Source organism: Zootoca vivipara, chromosome 5 (assembly GCF_963506605.1).
Source record: "Zootoca vivipara chromosome 5, rZooViv1.1, whole genome shotgun sequence".
Taxonomy (NCBI): Eukaryota; Metazoa; Chordata; class Lepidosauria; order Squamata; family Lacertidae; genus Zootoca; species Zootoca vivipara.
In genome coordinates this window covers 29,832,795-29,849,974 of record NC_083280.1, presented here as the reverse complement: position 1 = coordinate 29,849,974, position 17,180 = coordinate 29,832,795, and the positions used below count along the sequence as shown (strand labels likewise).

At 42.0% G+C, this 17,180-nt stretch overlaps 1 protein-coding gene across 7 annotated transcripts in view; it reads right to left on the bottom strand.

Moving 5' to 3' along the window:
• DOCK10 (dedicator of cytokinesis 10) overlaps positions 1-17,180 on the bottom strand; it is a 186,802-nt gene that overhangs the window by 144,584 nt on the left and 25,038 nt on the right. For 6 of the 7 annotated variants that reach the window (XM_035132548.2, XM_035132555.2, XM_035132550.2 and 3 more), the window contains exon 1: positions 9,875-10,544. The exons of the other annotated variant lie outside the window; for it this stretch is intronic. In XM_035132548.2, the coding sequence (XP_034988439.2) occupies positions 9,875-10,036 (162 nt within the window). In that variant the 5' untranslated portion in view covers positions 10,037-10,544. Of the gene's footprint in view, positions 1-9,874; positions 10,545-17,180 lie in introns of those variants that run through there. 7 annotated transcript variants of the gene reach the window in all.

Below are 17,180 nucleotides of genomic sequence, written 5' to 3'. Positions count from 1 at the left end.
TTACATTCACATTGTGTTTGCAACCCAGAAAAAGCACCCTTGTTAGTTGTGGGGTTTTTTCTCTCTTGCTTAGTCTCGTGCTCTTAGAGCATGTCTTAAATGGATGCAAATCCATGGCTATATGCTTCCAAGGATATTGTGAAAACATGCAACACATTCAACGTCTGTCTTTATAGCATCCAAATCCCTTTCTAATTTTGATTATTCTCGTCAAAAGACTCCCCAGTTTAATTGAATGGCCATTCACCTTTGTGTTTCCAAATACCAGTAGTGAAATAGAAGAAATGGTGTTCATTAGGGCTGTGGATAGCGGAAATACACCACTGATTTAATGAAGTAGAATGGTTTCTACATATAAAGCTGTCTTGGGGGCCTCATTGTCCAGCTATAAAACTGCTATTTTTCATAGGGTAATTAGCTCAGGAAAATACTATCTCTACATGCTGAGTGATTATAGTTACTGCAAAACACATGTTGATAATGATTAAAAATACATTCTAAGTAGTAAAAAAAAGCAATAAACTATTTTGGAAAAATGTTTAAAACCATTGCAAAGGCAGAGATAAACACACAAGGTCAGCTTATTCACTCTCATAAGTGACAGGACTCAAAGGGATATTTCCTCCCTAAGCATTTAAGGCTGCCAAATTTTAAGTTGGCCCATTTAAATATGCTTTAAACAGCCGTCTGACCTGAAGCAATTAGCAGGATTTATTATTTATCTCCATGATACAAAAAGCTTCATTGGATGAATTCTTTATATCAAATAACTATTCAAGGTCCAAGAGCAATCCAAGCCAGTTTTTTTCTTCTTCTTGCTACTTGGCAATCTTACGACTGACAGGGAACTGTACTTAGGGAATAAAAAATGTGTCTTTTATCTTTTATTGGGGATCCATGCAACATCTGGCTAATTCTGAACTTGAGGAGACCTGGACAGTATGAAAGACAAGTGATCAAGGCCATTTCCCACCCACTTGCTGTTTCTGTCCAAAATCTCTTGAAGCCATAAAGAGAAATGAAACAATTTATTCCTGATATTGCAACACATGAACGACCTAGAATTGGCCCATGAGCTACCTAGAACTGGCACACATTTCCAAGCCTCAACTACTCTTACATCCTGAAAGGTATATGCATACCAGGACATTTATCAGTGACAGCTTGCAAACCTCAAAATCACCATCATGGATCAAACTAGAGCATTGTGCCATATGTTTTGTTTTACACATGCCAATTAGAGTAGACGATATTGAACTACATCAGCAATGGGGAACCAGTAGCCCATCAAATATTGTCAATAGCCTGATGCATTTTGAGGCCATTGCATAGCTTCATAGGGGCAGAATCCAAATCCCTTATCTATTGGGCTGGAGTGAGTTTGGATGAGGCAAAAGTGTTCCTCTACCCAGCCCTGCCTGCTTCTGTCAGTGCAGAGGGCCTCAACGTGCCTACTTAAACAGTGGTGGGTTGAGTTAGCTAGTGGTACTTAGTGGTAACCTTTGAAATGGGGTGTTTTGAGGGTAGGGAGAGGGCAGCTGATCCTGAGCCAGCCGTTTGCATTATGCCATGGCAATGGGCCTGATCCAGGCCTCTTCGCTGCAGTACCCTGGGTAGTGGTATAGCAAAATGACATTGCTGTCCCCTTCCACAACCCTTTCGGCCCTGGTCATCACAAGCATTGGGACTGTGGATGCAGCAGTGGATGCTGTTGGGCAGGGCATGAAAATTGTTCTGCTTGTCACATTTTAGTCACATTGAAATTAAAGGGAGTTCAGTGTTAAGCCATGACTCACTTGCACCATTGATTTCACAGAGGATAAAACTTGACCAGCTAAATGTGGATCCCACCCTCTATATTTTCCTCTGCCTCCTGTCAGAGGATGTGCCTTGGTGGACACAGAATTTCCACAGGCCTAAAAACCATTTGGTGGAGTTATGGAGTTGCAAGCTGAAAGGCACAATTCCAGTGACTAAATCTGCCAGGCTCCACGAAGTTGAGTCCAGCTGCAAGAATTCAGGCTCCAAAGGGTGATGCTGATGATGTCAGTGGAGTTTACTCCACCCTCGCAGAAGGACATGCAACCCATAAGAAAGCACAGCGAGTGCTGATTGCTTGATGGGAAGATCTGCTCTGGAGTCTGTGCCAAAAAACAGCTTAATCACTCTCCATTCAGGTTTCATTAAATGTTAATCCCTGAAGTAAGGTAAGATGGTAGTTAAATGCACAACATGGAAGAATTTTCAAGCAGGATGAGGACTGCAGAAAAGAAATTTCAGGCTAATCATCATAATAAGGAAATAAGAAATTTAGGTATTAAGATAGACCAATGAGAGACAGTGGTTAGAAAGCGGATTATAATAAACTCTCTTTTCAATAGCAGTGTGCCAATTTAATTGGGGCATTTTACATTTGGCTTCTCCTTCCCTGAACTCTTATACTGACTCTGCCTCTTGATCTTTCTGCTTTATTCTCCCTCTAGTTTCCCCATGTTCTCGAAGCTACGAACATGAGTTTGACCAAACTGCGCGAGGCAGTGCAAGACAGGAGTGCCTGGCGTGCTATGGTCCATGGGGTCACGAAGAGTCGGACACGACTAAACGACTAAACAACAAAAGTTTCCCCATGAAGCTCTTCATTTCTGGCATTTTCTTTTGCTTGGCTGACTTCCTCATCTCGTCTCTCTGCTTTATGGGTCTGTTCCTCAATCAGTGCCTCTCTTGAAGAAGTGCCTATTTGCTTCCAACACCGAGTTCACAGACTTTTGCTGCTAGCCAGAGTCCTGGAGACAGCTTCTAAGTATGTTTACACCTATCCATATTAACTGCACTGAGCTGGAACCAGACAAATATACACTCAAGAACAAGTCCAGCTTACTTGACAACCCAAGCAAATGGGTTGCAGCTGAAAAACAAACATGTCTGGTGCAGCTTTTTAGCTGAGAACAGATTAAAAGTAAAATTAGCCTCTCTGCATCTGCCTAAAACTATGTGACACCAACTTTAGCTTTACCTGTTTATAACTGGCTTGAATCGGGACCAAAGCCACATTTGTGGATTCTATCTCTCTCTCTCCCCCTCTTTCTCATTTTTATTTAAGCTCAATCTGAGAGTAAACTAAGTAAAGCACAATCTTTATTTTGTTCTTGCCTTCCTATTTCTCACCTCTCGACTTCTATTTTTGCAAAGACAAAAAAATAATGTTACTAGCCTGCAAAAAAAAAAAAAAGAGAAAAAGCTGGGAGTAGGCTTCACTGAGGCTAATAGGTTTTCTTTCCATGCTGGCAGCGGAAGAGGAGAATCACTGCTCTCCTTGCCTCACATGGAAACATAGACATGCTGGAGCCGGAGTAAGTGGTAATGTGTAGCCAGCCCAAGTGGGCTATCAGAGGAGAGATGGATTAATCCGTTCCTTCTCTACCAGCCTGCTCACTTAGCTGCATTAACCAGGTGAGTCCTTAAATACAAAGCTAGCCTAACACTGTCTTTCTATGTTTATTCTAGGGCTGCATTGGATACCGGCCACTTTTTGGGTTTTACTCCAAAACTGGCAGTTTCTGCTCTCATTGAAATGTCTCATCCCAACCAATAACTTTGTTCCCACCCAACCCCAACCCCCCAAAAAATCACCTTTTCCCAGTCCTGTTCAATATAATTGTTTCCTTGGGTGTTGCTTCTTCAGCTTTGCATACACATGTGTGCCTTCCATACCTGCTTATTTCTAGCCCTGGAATAGTCACATGAGTAATTTCAGTCAATCTGAATGAGATAATTTCATGATGCTATAGCTGAGTGGATAATTTTGATACTACTAAAAAATTTCATTCATAAAAATCATATAATGCTTCACACACAACGGCACACACACACACACACACACACACACACATGTGCCTTGGCTGTAGTCGTTAATTCTCAGATACAGACAGCACCTATCTATTTCTTTTATATCACTATGTCGTCTAAACAGAAGCCTGGCAGTATATGGCTGTACAAGGCTCAGCCTGTGATTGCTTCGCGTAACATTTTCTGACATAGGAACCTTCAGTCTAACTTAGGGGTAGCCAACATGGTGGCCTGATATTTTTTGGCCCTCAACTCCCATCTTCACTACTGTATTTATTTATTATTATGGTCGAGGACCAGCTCTTAGAAGTAAAATAAAATAAAAATAAAATAAAAATAAAACGGATCCATTTGAAAAACAGTTTCTGGGAGCATAACGTATAAAAGTTGCTTTGAACAAGATTTAAAAGAAAATTATTAATTATATAACAGTGCTAAAAGTTTAAGCCTTAAAATAGTGGCTGCAGAAAGCTGAGCCTAGCTCGCTCGGGGTGCCATTGAGGAAAATATCAGACGGGCTTGGAAGAAAGTCTGTGTCTGCATATTTGGGCACAGAATCTGGCGACCGCCCTGGTTGTTTTCAGGTCTTTGCCTAGCAAGAGCAGGTTGTCCCATCTTCACTAACAATTGGCTATACTGGCTGGCATTAGTCCAACCATGTCTGGAGAGCACCAAACTGCCTATCCCTGGTCTAACTCATGACTTCCTACTACCTCCTATTAACTACCAGTAACACTCCTGTAATCCTCCTAAGTGCCTCCATTAGGTTGCATATTCTTTAGAGCAGGCATCCCCAAACTACGGCCCTCCAGATGTTTTGGACTACAATTCGCATCATCCCTGACCACTGGTCCTGTTAGCTAGGGATCATGGGAGTTGTAGGCCAAAACATCTGGAGGGTCGCAGTTTGGGGATGCCTGCTTTAGAGCAACACAGAAGACTGGGACGTACAATGGCTTCAAGTACCTAGGCAACTCTTCACTTTAGACAAGGTAACATACATTGCTACAGACCTTTCCCAGTGGAAATCTTGTTTCCTGTTATAAGACAATTGACTTTTATGGGGAGAAAAGAACCACACAGGTTAGAAATAGAGCATCCCTTCATATTCCAGTGCTGAAAAGTAGGAAGCCTAATATCTTCTCAGCTGATCCAACTACTCACAATCACTCTGACCTAATGCTAAGTCTCCTGCACAAAGTCATATGTTTATTTGTGATTAGAAAATGTTGGAGAGAACACAAAGCAGTATTTGGAGCTGGCATCCGAGTGGCTACTCATTGATTGGAAATTGTTCTAGGATGTACATAGTGTTGCTGTACTAGTGTTTTAGGTACATCCACCTGGAGCATCTCAGTGATGGATGCATTATAAAAAACCAATCAATAAATACATCAACTTTAATAATTAATAAATATTATTATGCATAAAAACTTCTGAGTATGCTAGAAAGCAACCAAATTGGAAAATCACTGTCTCTCTCAGATGATACAGCATACAATGTCTGACTAAATGTAGCAACTTTGAGGTCTTTGGATGAAGCCCTCTAACAAATAATAGTAAGCCTTACCGTGGTTCAACCATTTAAATTTTAATCAGGTGTAGCTATTTAGGTGTCTGCTTGATAATTCCATCCATAATAATAATAATAATAATAATAACTTATTATTTATACCCCGCAAATCTGGCCGGGTCTCCCCAGCCACTCTGGACGGCTTCCAACAGAAGAATAAAACACAATAATCTATTAAACAACTGATCTTATTCTCAAAGAATCTAATGAAGGAACTGAAACACAACACACACACACACACACACACACACAACCAAATCACACAAGTAGCCTCTGATGGCAGTCTCAAATGGCTGTCCAAATTCACAGCCCACTCAGTTTCACAATATTTGGGTGTATTTGCTGAACAAGGCACAAAATCCTGTTTACTACCCCATCTTTTAGAAAGAACAAATACTTCAGGTTCTTTTGTAAATTTCTCTGTTCTACAGGAAACAGAAATTTATCAAACTTATTTTTAGATTGCTTCTTATGGACTCTGAACTCAATGAGAAGGAACTGACTGAGCTTGTAAAAACAGGGAAAGGCTATATTCACTGAAGTACTGATATGAGGCTATGCAATTACACAAAGGGTACTATACAAATTCTATAGAAGTCAATACCTCATATTATTATTATTTGCAAGGCTCCTGTGACTTTAAACAGTTGCATGATCAACTGCCATGGACTGGTTGGAAAAAGAGGAATGGTGGGAGGAACCAGCTGGGGAACCCCCAAAGGAAGAAGGCTCAGAGTCCAGAGAATGGTGGTGGGACAACAATGAGGGTCAGAAGGAGAAGAGGAAGAAGACTGGGAGGAGGAGGTGTTGGAAGCTGAAGAGGTAACAGGCTGGGAGATGGGAGAGTCTGTGGCAGGGGAAAATCCAGAACCGGAGGCAGAAGCTGAAGCAGGAGATGGAGGTCAAGAGGCAGAGATGAGTCTGGCTGGTGAAGAGGCATGGGTGTGTCCCCCCTCCTGCTGCGACAAACTCCCCCCACCCTGGTCTGCCAGAGCCAGGAGAGGCATGAAAAGGGTGGCGAAGTTAACTTCATGCAGGCATAATCTCAGATTGTTTGGGGAAAACCCTGTGGGGAGGCAAGGACCTTCAGTCTCAGCAACTGCATCATGGAGGCAAGACTTACTGGAGATGAGTTGCTCAGCTCATTAGGCCTGACACTCCTATGCAGATCCTGTTTTTGCTAATAAAGAGTTAACTCCAACTTCCTCAGTGTGATTTACTGCTGGCTTACTCCTGTCATCAACATATATTGAGTGCCCCCACAACCCACTCCTATGCAGCCAAAGTAATGGGGAAAGGTTAATATATGTAATTCATCCAGCTGCTTTAAAGACATAAGAGCTTCCAGGTGGGGAGGAGATGTTGGGAACTGTTGTGTCACATTCCTTTCACTGGTTTTAGATGGGTTTGCATTTCTATTTTCATAGCTGCCAAGTTCTCCCCCTTTTTAAGGGAAATTCCATTATGCTGAATAGGCTTCCTCACGAGAAAAGGGAAAACTTGGCAGCTATGTATTTTTATTCTAAGCAAGGAAGGAATTCTATGAAAAAGTGTTCTATTATACAATGCTTCCACATTAATAATAACTTTTCAGCTGATGTCAATGAAAACGGACAATCTGTGCATACATTGGTTGAGAGCTCCTCATGTGCCTTTAACCATTCACAAAATACCACATTTTGTCACAAGTAAGTAGCTCTGTGGTTGAATTTCACAGCTCTCTAGGGAAGGCATACCCACCAACCTCAATGTATGCTCAGCCAAGTACATTGTTTCAAGACATAGTTACATGCCACCCAAATCTCTGCTGAATGGCTACATGATATTCCAGGGGTTCCAGATGCTCACCCAGGGTTGTGCTAACCAAACCTAGTGTAAGACAGCACCTTTTTCTTGCTGCACTGCCTGCCACCATGACCTTGGCAACGTCTTGCCTAGTTGATGGTTTCCACTGACTTGCTTCCAGCACCCTTTGCCATTCTTAACAAGTTCTATCTCAGCTGAGACCCTGGCATCTTCCCTTCGATATTATCTAAATTCTACAATTTATTCAATTCTAACATTCACTAACTCTAGCAGTTATGGGTGCCATTGCACCCCCAAACCTGTAATAGTATCTATTTTCTGGCCAAACACTTGCATTGTAAAATGCTTTCCATGTAAGAATGTGAAAGCAATACGTAGGTTGTTCATGTGCACTATTTCAGTGTAATACCTGTGTTTTAGAATTTCTGCTCAGGAAGCTCACCTGTGATGTATGTCATTAAGAAAGAAGATAAGCCCTGAATGGAGGCCAAATTTTGTTATTGGTGAAATTTGCTTTCTCAGAAGGCCTTCTCAACCATGGCATCTCAATCAGGGAATGCGCTTCCCAAAGAATTCCATCTTTTTCCCCTTCTGGTGCCATGATAATGCACTTTAGTTTCTCCAAACCTTTTGCACATAATTTTAGTCCTACTGATCATATTTATCTGGCTTCTAAGCTCTTGCTAAAGGGATACAGGTGGTGCGGTGGGTTAAACCACAGAGCCTAGGGCTTGCTGATCAAAAGGTCGGCGGTTCGAATCCCCGCGATGGAGTGAGCTCCCGTTACTCAGTCCCAGCTCCTGCCAACCTAGCAGTTCGAAAGCACGTCAAAGTGCAAGTAGATAAATAGGTACCGCTACAGCGGGAAAGTAAACAGCATTTCCATGTGCTGCTCTGGTTCGCCAGAAGCGGCTTTGTCATGCTGGCCACATGACCTGGAAGCTGTATGCCAGCTCCCTCAGCCAATAACGCGAGAAGAGTGCCACAACCCCAGAGTCAGTCACGTCAGGACCTAATGGCCAGGGCTCCCTTTACCTTAAGATCTTGCTGCCTTTTAGTTTTTGTGTACACTGTGATAATCTGGATTTGTATTGTTTATTTTCACCCTAATGCAAACCATCCTGGGAATTAATTCACCTTAGTTAAACCATCCCGGCATAAATATATCTATAATAAATCAATTAAAAACAGATCAAAAGAAGGTGAAATTTTGAAACTTGCAAAGACAGACCACTGCGGTCCTTAAAGAGAAATCCTTCTTAAGGCAATCATGCTAACAATGGTGCTAATAGTAATATCTGGATGATACTTAGAAGATACCTGGGATATGCTTTGTTAAAACAGGGAGTCAGTCACAGAGATTGCACAGTCCAACTTGTCCCACAATAGTCCATGTCAGCTGTCTAGACTGGCAGAACACAAGTGAAAGCTGAACATGTATTCTGCAGGGACAGAATGTGCTGATATCCAATGTGAACCACGCAGACGTGTCATAAGAAATGGGTATGGGACTAAAATCACACTTTCCCCCCTTTACATTCCTTATATCTGAATGTCTATGAATGATTAAGAGGCTCTTTACTATGGAGCAGCATCCAGGACTATCTTCTCAGGTGCAGTGTGCTGCAGGAAGCTAAATGATATTGACCGATTATTTACCCTGTGGGAATGATGTGCATAACATGTAGAACTGAGCAATATTAACACAAGGCAATATCATACCTGCCTTGAGACTTTGCAATGTACTAGTGCATCTGAAAACACTGTGCTGTGGTCATGGTAACTGGAAATAAAATGCTGATAACTAAACAATCAAGACCATTCTTGTTTTATACCCTCATCAGAAAAAAAAATAAGTAATTCAGTTGGAGTGTTTTGGGGAATGGAAAGGGGGGTGGGAGGGTGGTCTCATTCCATCATGTTCTTACTCTTAAATCTTCTGCTTGAAAAAGCCAATTCTAGCACAAACAACATATCTAGTTTAAATTGCAGGTACATCTCTGAGCCCAAGTCACCACGATTCTTTTCAACCAAAACAAAATAAATATATGGAGAGATCTCTTGTATTCATTCATAATCTAATAAGTCACTCTTAATGTGGAAAAGCCTACTGGCAGGGTAAAAAAAAATCTCTAGCTCCCGTAAGAAAACTAACTACGTAACAACAACAAAAACCTTGAAGGCTAAAAGGAATCATTTGCAACAATTGGTTGTGAGGAACTATGGGAAGGTGCTAGGAAATCACTTTGCTCTATAATACGGCTGTGTCTATACCACTGAGGCAGAAGTTTTGAAGGAAGATGACAGAAACACTATAGAATTCAAAACAAATTATAGTCAAAATAAAACGATGCTGTTTGCAGCAACTAGAACAAAATGCAGAAACAAATCCTGTCAGATAGCAAAATGCCCTTTTCTCTATTGCATACAGACCTTTCCTAGTTTCAGCAGCAGAGAAGTGGAAATTGCACTCTGTTAGGTAACAGGCAGAATTTCAATTAGAGGGTTTTACAGAGTTTCAAGCACGTTAGCAAATGCTCTTTTTCTCCTCCTCTCCCCCACTCTCTATCACAAGTCAAGAAATCACAAAACAATTGTCCTTTAAAAAACCCCTCTCAGCTGTCACTGTATGCAAAGAGTATACGGTACCATTATGATGAGAGTTCTGGGTCTGCTCATTTCATCATCACTATCCAGAGGCAGGATTTCATGTGACAATTCCTCTTGCCGTCTTCTACAAATATGTGCACAGTTCCTCTGTACCACTGAACGAAAGGCTTGAAGCAGAACAATGCTGGCAGCACAGCCCATAGCTGCATCCTGAAGCCTACAAAATAACTTCTATGTTTATGCTATGTTTGAAAGACAGTAGCTCCTTGTCCCTGAAAACAGCCTACAGTGCAGCTGCAGCCAGCCAGCTCGCTCCAATCATTTCCTTGAGCTGCAATCATCTGATCACAACCAAATAGCTTGGATGCAGATATAGGAAAGATTTGATCCACTGAAACAACATAACACAGAGAGAGAGACACACACACACAGAGTATTAAGGTCCTTTTTTGTTGTTGCGACAACTGTTTCTGAAAACACAGAACAATTTTTCCCCCTTTCCCTTTAGCAATAATCCTCCTCCTTCTCCTGATCCCAGATTCAGAGAGCTGAAAAGTATAAACCAGCTGTTTAAAAAAAAATCTGGCAAGACTCATTTAAATGCCTGTTAACAATCACACAGAGGAAAATCAGCAATGACAACCACAAGGAGGATTAAACAGTGATGACTAAAAATGAAATACTTTGCTGTATTGCTTTATTAAGGATGAAAAATAAAATCCAGCTTCTGCTTCATTGAGGCACAATGGCTGGTACCTTTGGATGAAAGTGTTTCATTTTCTCAAATGAAATTAACATGTCAAAGTATTAAAACAGGATGGGGGGGACGCAACATAACAACAATAAATGGGTTGCACAACTCATGCCCGAACATCAATGGCTTCATGAAAAACACCACTGTTTAGCTATGAAATGCTTTTCAAGACTAGTTTTTTTCTGAGTGATCCCACACAAACACTTCTGCAGACTGTGGCATTTTTTTATACTGGCAGAGGCAGCTTGTGTGTGGCAAATCTTTCTAGGAGGGCTCACTTCCAAGGAACTAAGCACAGATTATCTCCCCCCCCCCCGCTAGCCACCCCCCAGCCACCACCACTCCTTAAAAGAAAAAGGAAAAAAGCAAGGTAACCAACCGGGAAGCATTTGTAAATGTTTTATTGCTAATAATTAATGCAAAGAAAGAAGCAGGGTTTGAGCAGTTAACAACTTAGTATTCCAACTGCTGGCAGAGAAGTAATTGAGAAAGCTGCTAAAAAGAGGTACTTAGAAACCACACGACCCCGTTTGGATAAATATCAAGATCTTAATGGTACAGTTGTGTGAGGTAAGAGTACTTCAGGGGAAGTTGGCACTAAGCCTCGTTTCTCACAAATGAAGAGAGCTGCGAGAGTTGCAAGGAAGATGTTTTCAGAAGGAACAACATTCTTGTTTCCAGGCTTATTTTCTTACTAGCTTTCTGCTGCATCTGCAGTCACATCTGTCTTCACTTTTTAAGCATTGTTTCTGTCTACACACATGCCGGTGTGCACACACACACAGGGCCCTGCTGCTTTTATAGGCAGTGGGAGCCTTGCCATTCACTTTCATGGGGACTTGAGTAAGCCTGTAATTCCTGTTGATGTAATCTTTGGAACGGCTGTTTCATGGAATGGATTGTTTAAAAAGAGAATGGCGCTACTAACACTGTTCTCCGGAACCATTTTACACAGGGGTTGATTAGGATTTAATTGCTCAGTAATCTGTCACAATATGGCAGCATTTAAATGAAAACATTTACCAGGGCCATTAAATGGCTTGCTTAAAAAAAAAAAGTCTCCTGCCCACTGCCAAATGTTTCTCTTTGCTTGTATCAAGAGCGAACTGATTGCAGTACTTTGATCTATTCTGTCATGTGTGCATATATGAGAGACACACAGGCATAGTAAACAGCATTTGCATCTATCCGCCTTGAGTTTTGTTAGCATCCTTTCAGGAAACGCTTTGCTTCCCCCCCCCCCCACTAGATAACTCCTTCCCTTGAATCATGATCTGGTGCACAGGAAAGTTACACGTTAGAAAAGTCCAAGGCATACTTTTTATGCTTAGCAGTTTCATTTCTGCAAATACACTTGCAGCAACACAGTGATTCCTGCTTCAAAATGGGATGCCTCACTGCCTCTTGAAAATGTCTTTTCATTACTTTCCTTCTGTGCATTAGGATGAAGCTGACACTTTTGGGATATATGAGACTAAAATACTTATCGTTTCTGGTCTTAATAGCACCATTCTGGGTTTGACTCACTTCCATTATGGTGTATGTAGTTTGCTCTTCTAGTGTATGCTGCATGGCCTTGGGCAATATTAATGCCCCTGGCATGACAGGCTGCTGCTGTTATTTTACTCATATCATACTGGAGTGCTTGGAGTTTGGTTTCTATGGCAACAAGGCCCAATTTCACCATGCAACTGGATGCCAGACAATTCTTTTCCAAATCCCTTTAAAAAACTAGTGGAGGAAAATTCCCACAGAATTGAACAGTCCTGGGTCAGGTCCATTCTCTTTAAATACTTTAATAAGGAGACACAGAAGAGTTGCTCAATATACGGCTAGGAAAGCAGCTGTGGCTTATAATCGCTATAAAGAAGTGTAAAGAGAACAAAATCTACCCCAGGCGAACAAGACAAACTCTTTGTAATTCATAGAATTGTAGAGTTGGAATGGGTCCTGGGCATCATACTCCAACCTCCTGCAATGCAGGAATCTCAACTAAAGCATCCATGACAGATGGCCATCCAACCTTTGCTTAAAAATCTCCAAGGAAAGAGAGTTCACCACCTCCCGAGGAAGTCCATTCCACTGTTTGAACAGCTCTTACTATCAAAAAGTTCTTCCTGAAGTTTAGTTGGAAACTCATTTCTTGTAAATTGAAGCCATTGATTTGGGTTGTTCCCTCTGGAACAGGAGACAACAAACTTGCTCAGTCTTCCATTAGACAGCCCTTCAGGTATTTGAAGATGGCTACCATAGCTCCCCTCAGTCTCCTCTTATCTAGGCTAAACATATACAACTCCCTCAACCATTCCTCATAAGGTTCGTATTTCAGACCCTTTATCATCTTGGTCTCCCTGATGTGTGAGTGAAAAGCCAGAGGAGTTTTGTGCTTCAAACTAAGGCAACTGTAGACCAAATGGGTTGCAGAAAAGAAGAGCAGCAACTCCACTTATTTACTGTTAACCAGACATTTATTTACTGGGTATCTTACAAAATTATCTTTATACAGACAGCAATGTATAAACTAGATTTGGAGATCTGGAAGGGCCCAGATGACAATCTATGGAAGGCTTCCTCAACCTGGTGTCATCCAGGTAGTCCTAATTGGACAACAATTATTTTCAGCTCTGGCCAACATGGCCAATGCTCAGGGATGCTGGCCACAGTAGTCCAAAACATCTGGAACGAACCAGGTTATTACCCAAAAGGTAAAATGATCCTTTCACCCAGATGCATCTTGGCACATGCTGTTCAGACTACGGTGTACAGTTCTGGGGCATCACACTTTAAGAAGGAAGTAGGCCACCTGGAAGGGATGCAGAGGAGTGCAAAATGATGATCAGCACTGTGGCAGGCAAGTCATATGTCAAAAAGTTGAAGGTGTTGGGCATATTCAGTCTGATAAAAAGAAGATTGGGGGAAACAGAATCATAGAACTGTAGCATTGGAAGTAACTACAAGGATCATCCAGTTCAACCTCCTGCAATGCAGGAGGTTGTGGAGCTCAAACCCACAACCCTGAGATTAAGAGTCTCAAACTCTACCACCTCCATGCCAGAAGAAGTGTTCTGGGCTGAACAGAGGAAGACAACCTGTCAGCACAGCAGATCAGCTGCTTGGCTTGAACCACCAAACTTTTTTTCCCTTTCAAAACTGTCACCCTCTCTAGCTGATTTCATGGGAAAGGCCCATATAATAAGGCCTGCGGTCTTATTTCAAAGTTAGATCTCTTCAACTTCTCTTGCTTTCGGGCAGATTCTGTTCATATCATTTCTGACCGTTGACAGAATTTATTTTTGTAGAGTGCACATTTTATATTTTGGTATAGCTTTTTTGATTGAAATTACTTAGCCAGGGATCACACGAGTGATGAAAGGCAAGATGTAAATTGAAATAATCAATCAATCAATCAATCAATTGGCAGTATGGCCAAAGTCTTTATGCTTAAGTTGTATGAGCTCCATTCATCTGTAAAGCAATACATCTAAATTGCTATATCAAATCACCAAGGAAAAACACCTATTAAAATCACCTTTATTCAAATCGGTTACTCATAGATTCATCCTATCTCATTGTTCTCAATGCCACAGCTAACATTTTTGCATTTGCTGGATTGCATCTTATTTATTTATTTATTTATTGCATTTATATTTCACCATTGCCCCCTCCTCATCTAATGTTCACATCAACCTTGTCCAGTAGAATAAAAAAAATTCCTTCAGTAGTACCTTAAAGACCAACTAAGTTTTTATTTTTGTATGAGCTTTCCTGTGCATGCACACTTCTTCAGATACACTGAAACAGAAAGTGTATCTGAAGAAGTGTGAATGCACACGAAAGCTCATACCAAAATAAAAACTTAGTTGGTCTTTAAGGTGCTACTGAAGGATTTTTTTTTATTTTGCTTCGACTCAGACCAACACGGCTTCCTACCTGTAACTTGTCCAGTAGGTTAGGCTGAGAGGCAGTGACTGAGCCCAGGTCACCCAGTGAGCTTCATGGCTGAGTGGGTATTTGAACCCTGGTCTCCCAAGTCCTAGACTAATACTCTCCCAACCACTGCACCACATTGGCTCTCACGTATTCTTGTGTGTTGATGACTCCTAAGAACTAGAGGCCAAGACAGGTGATTTGCAGTGCTGAGAATGAGATCTGCAGCACTCTGAATGTGCTTTGAGACCACTTTTAAAATATATGATATTCATTGCTATATGTTGCAGCTAGCTACTCCTGCTATGTTACAGACACATGCAAATGAAAGAAAACTCAAAGCACATTCACAGCCCAGGGGGAAAGGATAAGAACCACCATTATCATTGTGAGAAATGGTCCATCTAGTGCAATAAAGTGACACAAAATAGAAGCTGGATCAGATGAGACAAAAGGAACTGTTCAAGAAGCAGAGCACTTACGGAATGAGCAAACAGAAGCGGTAGTTAACTATGAATATCTAGCAGTCAGTGATAAATACATAAATTGGAACAGGACCAATTACAGATTCCCGCGGCACCCCGCTTACTCTCTGCAATGAAAAAGCAAACTTGAGTATGATAAACACAAAGTAATTTAAAATCTGCACAGCGTAAGACCAACTTTTTTAGTATTGAAGTGAAAATGTGTCACAGCACAGGAGCCAAAAGAAATTGATCAAGAGAGAAATCAATGTAAAGGTAATTCTGAACTGTCTTATTACAAATGGTGGGCAGATATAGTTGTTGTTGATGAGGGTGAATGTGTTGCTGTTGTTGTTGTCGTGTACAGACACTTCATTCTTTAGAAAGGGGAGCAGCATCCATTTGAGAGAAAAAACACCTCTTGCATCAGACAGACAGAGAATCACAATATCTCTCAGTTAAAGAGTGACATAATTTCTTCAAGATACCACTGTTAGCAAACAGACAAATGAGGAACTGCAGGAAATTAGTAAGCATATGGCACCCTCTAGGGAGTAACCCTTGAAAGGCAGCTAGATCACCCTGAAATATTTTAAGTAAGTAGCTTCCCAGATTGCAGCTATGCCTACTGAACTTTCTTTGGCCTTTAAAAAAACTAGGATTTTTTAATTCCAGATTACCACTTTATCCAAGCTAAAGGAGAGAAGGTCAAGGGAGTGAGCATTTGGACTTAGTCTTGCCTTGAACAATGGATCATCAGTATTACAGGCAGATAGCCCAGGCAGCAGCAAAGCTCCACACCAGTGCTCCATGGGCGTACCCAGCATGGGGCAGGAGGGGGCAGCTGCCCCTCCCTAGAGAAGCAAAAAAAGGGGGGGAAGCTCCTGCGCAGCAAAAAAAACAGCCGGCAGTGGAGAGCGGAGTTGCAGTGTTCATCCTCAGTGTGTGTCACGGTCCGGTCAGCAGGCGTCAGGACCAGAGGCAAGATGGTGCTGAAGAAGCAGGGTCGAAGGCAGAGGCGAAGGTCCACGGGGCACGAAGCAAGGCGAAGGCAAAGCGAGGGTCCAGGAACAAGAAGCAAGGCGAAGGTCCACGGGGCAAGAGCAAGGCGAAGGCGAAGCAAAGGTCCAAGGAGCAAGGCGAAGGATCAAGGAACAAGAAGCAAGGCGAAGGTCCAAGGGTCGAGGAGCAAGGCGAAGGCAAAGCAAGGGTCCCAGGAGCAAGGAGCAAGGCGAAGGCTCAAGGAACAAGAAGCAAGGCGAAGGTCCAAGGAACAAGAAGCAAGGCGAAGGTCCAAGGGTTGAGGAGCAAGGCGACGACAAGGCGAGGGTCCAAGGAGCAGGAGGCCAGATGCAACCAGGCAGGGAAAGCGTTGCTGTGGCAAAGAACTGAAGGGAAATGCTGGGCTTTTATCCCTCCCAGCTCCTGCCACCAGGTGCAGTGAGATCTCAAGTGGCCTCACCTGGGTGATTACTCCTTGCCTCTCCAGCACAAGCTGAGGACTTCACCTGTGTGGCCACGCCTTGCTTCTCCAGCACAAGTTGAGGCATGCCCCAGTCCTGCAAAGCACTACAGGCCCCAGAGCCTGACTCCTGCCCATACTACTGACAGTGTGGACCATTCCCTGGGACAGGGAAGGATTGCTGGGTCACCTCTGTTGGTTTTTGCATCGTAAAGGTTCCCTCTAAGTCCCTTTCTAGCCAGCAGCTAAATCACTCTAATCCTAGTTACATTGTTTTGCTTTTGTTATTGTTGCTTGATTATTTTACTCTCATAGCTGCTAGTTTATGCTTGCCTTGCATAAAGAGTAAATAATGCTCTATAATAATCAGTAGTAGTAATAGTAGTAGTAGTAAGAATGATAATAAAATAATAATAATAAATATTTAATATAGAAAATAAATAAATAAAATTCTATCAATAATAAATTATATTCTTCAAATCTCCAGTAAATTGTCGAGATTACTAAATGACCTTTGGCCTAATTACTTAACCTAATCTTAGAGCTGTACCACAGTGAATATAGCCTGTTTTGCATGCAGAAGGTCCCTGGCATCTCTAGGTAGGATTGGGAATCTTCTTTATGAAGCTTGTAGGTTCAATCCCCATATGGGAGAGCCTACATTACAGGGGGTTGGACTAGATGGCCACTAGGACCCCTCGATCTCTGAGGTACTTTTCTGGGCAGAATAGTAATGCT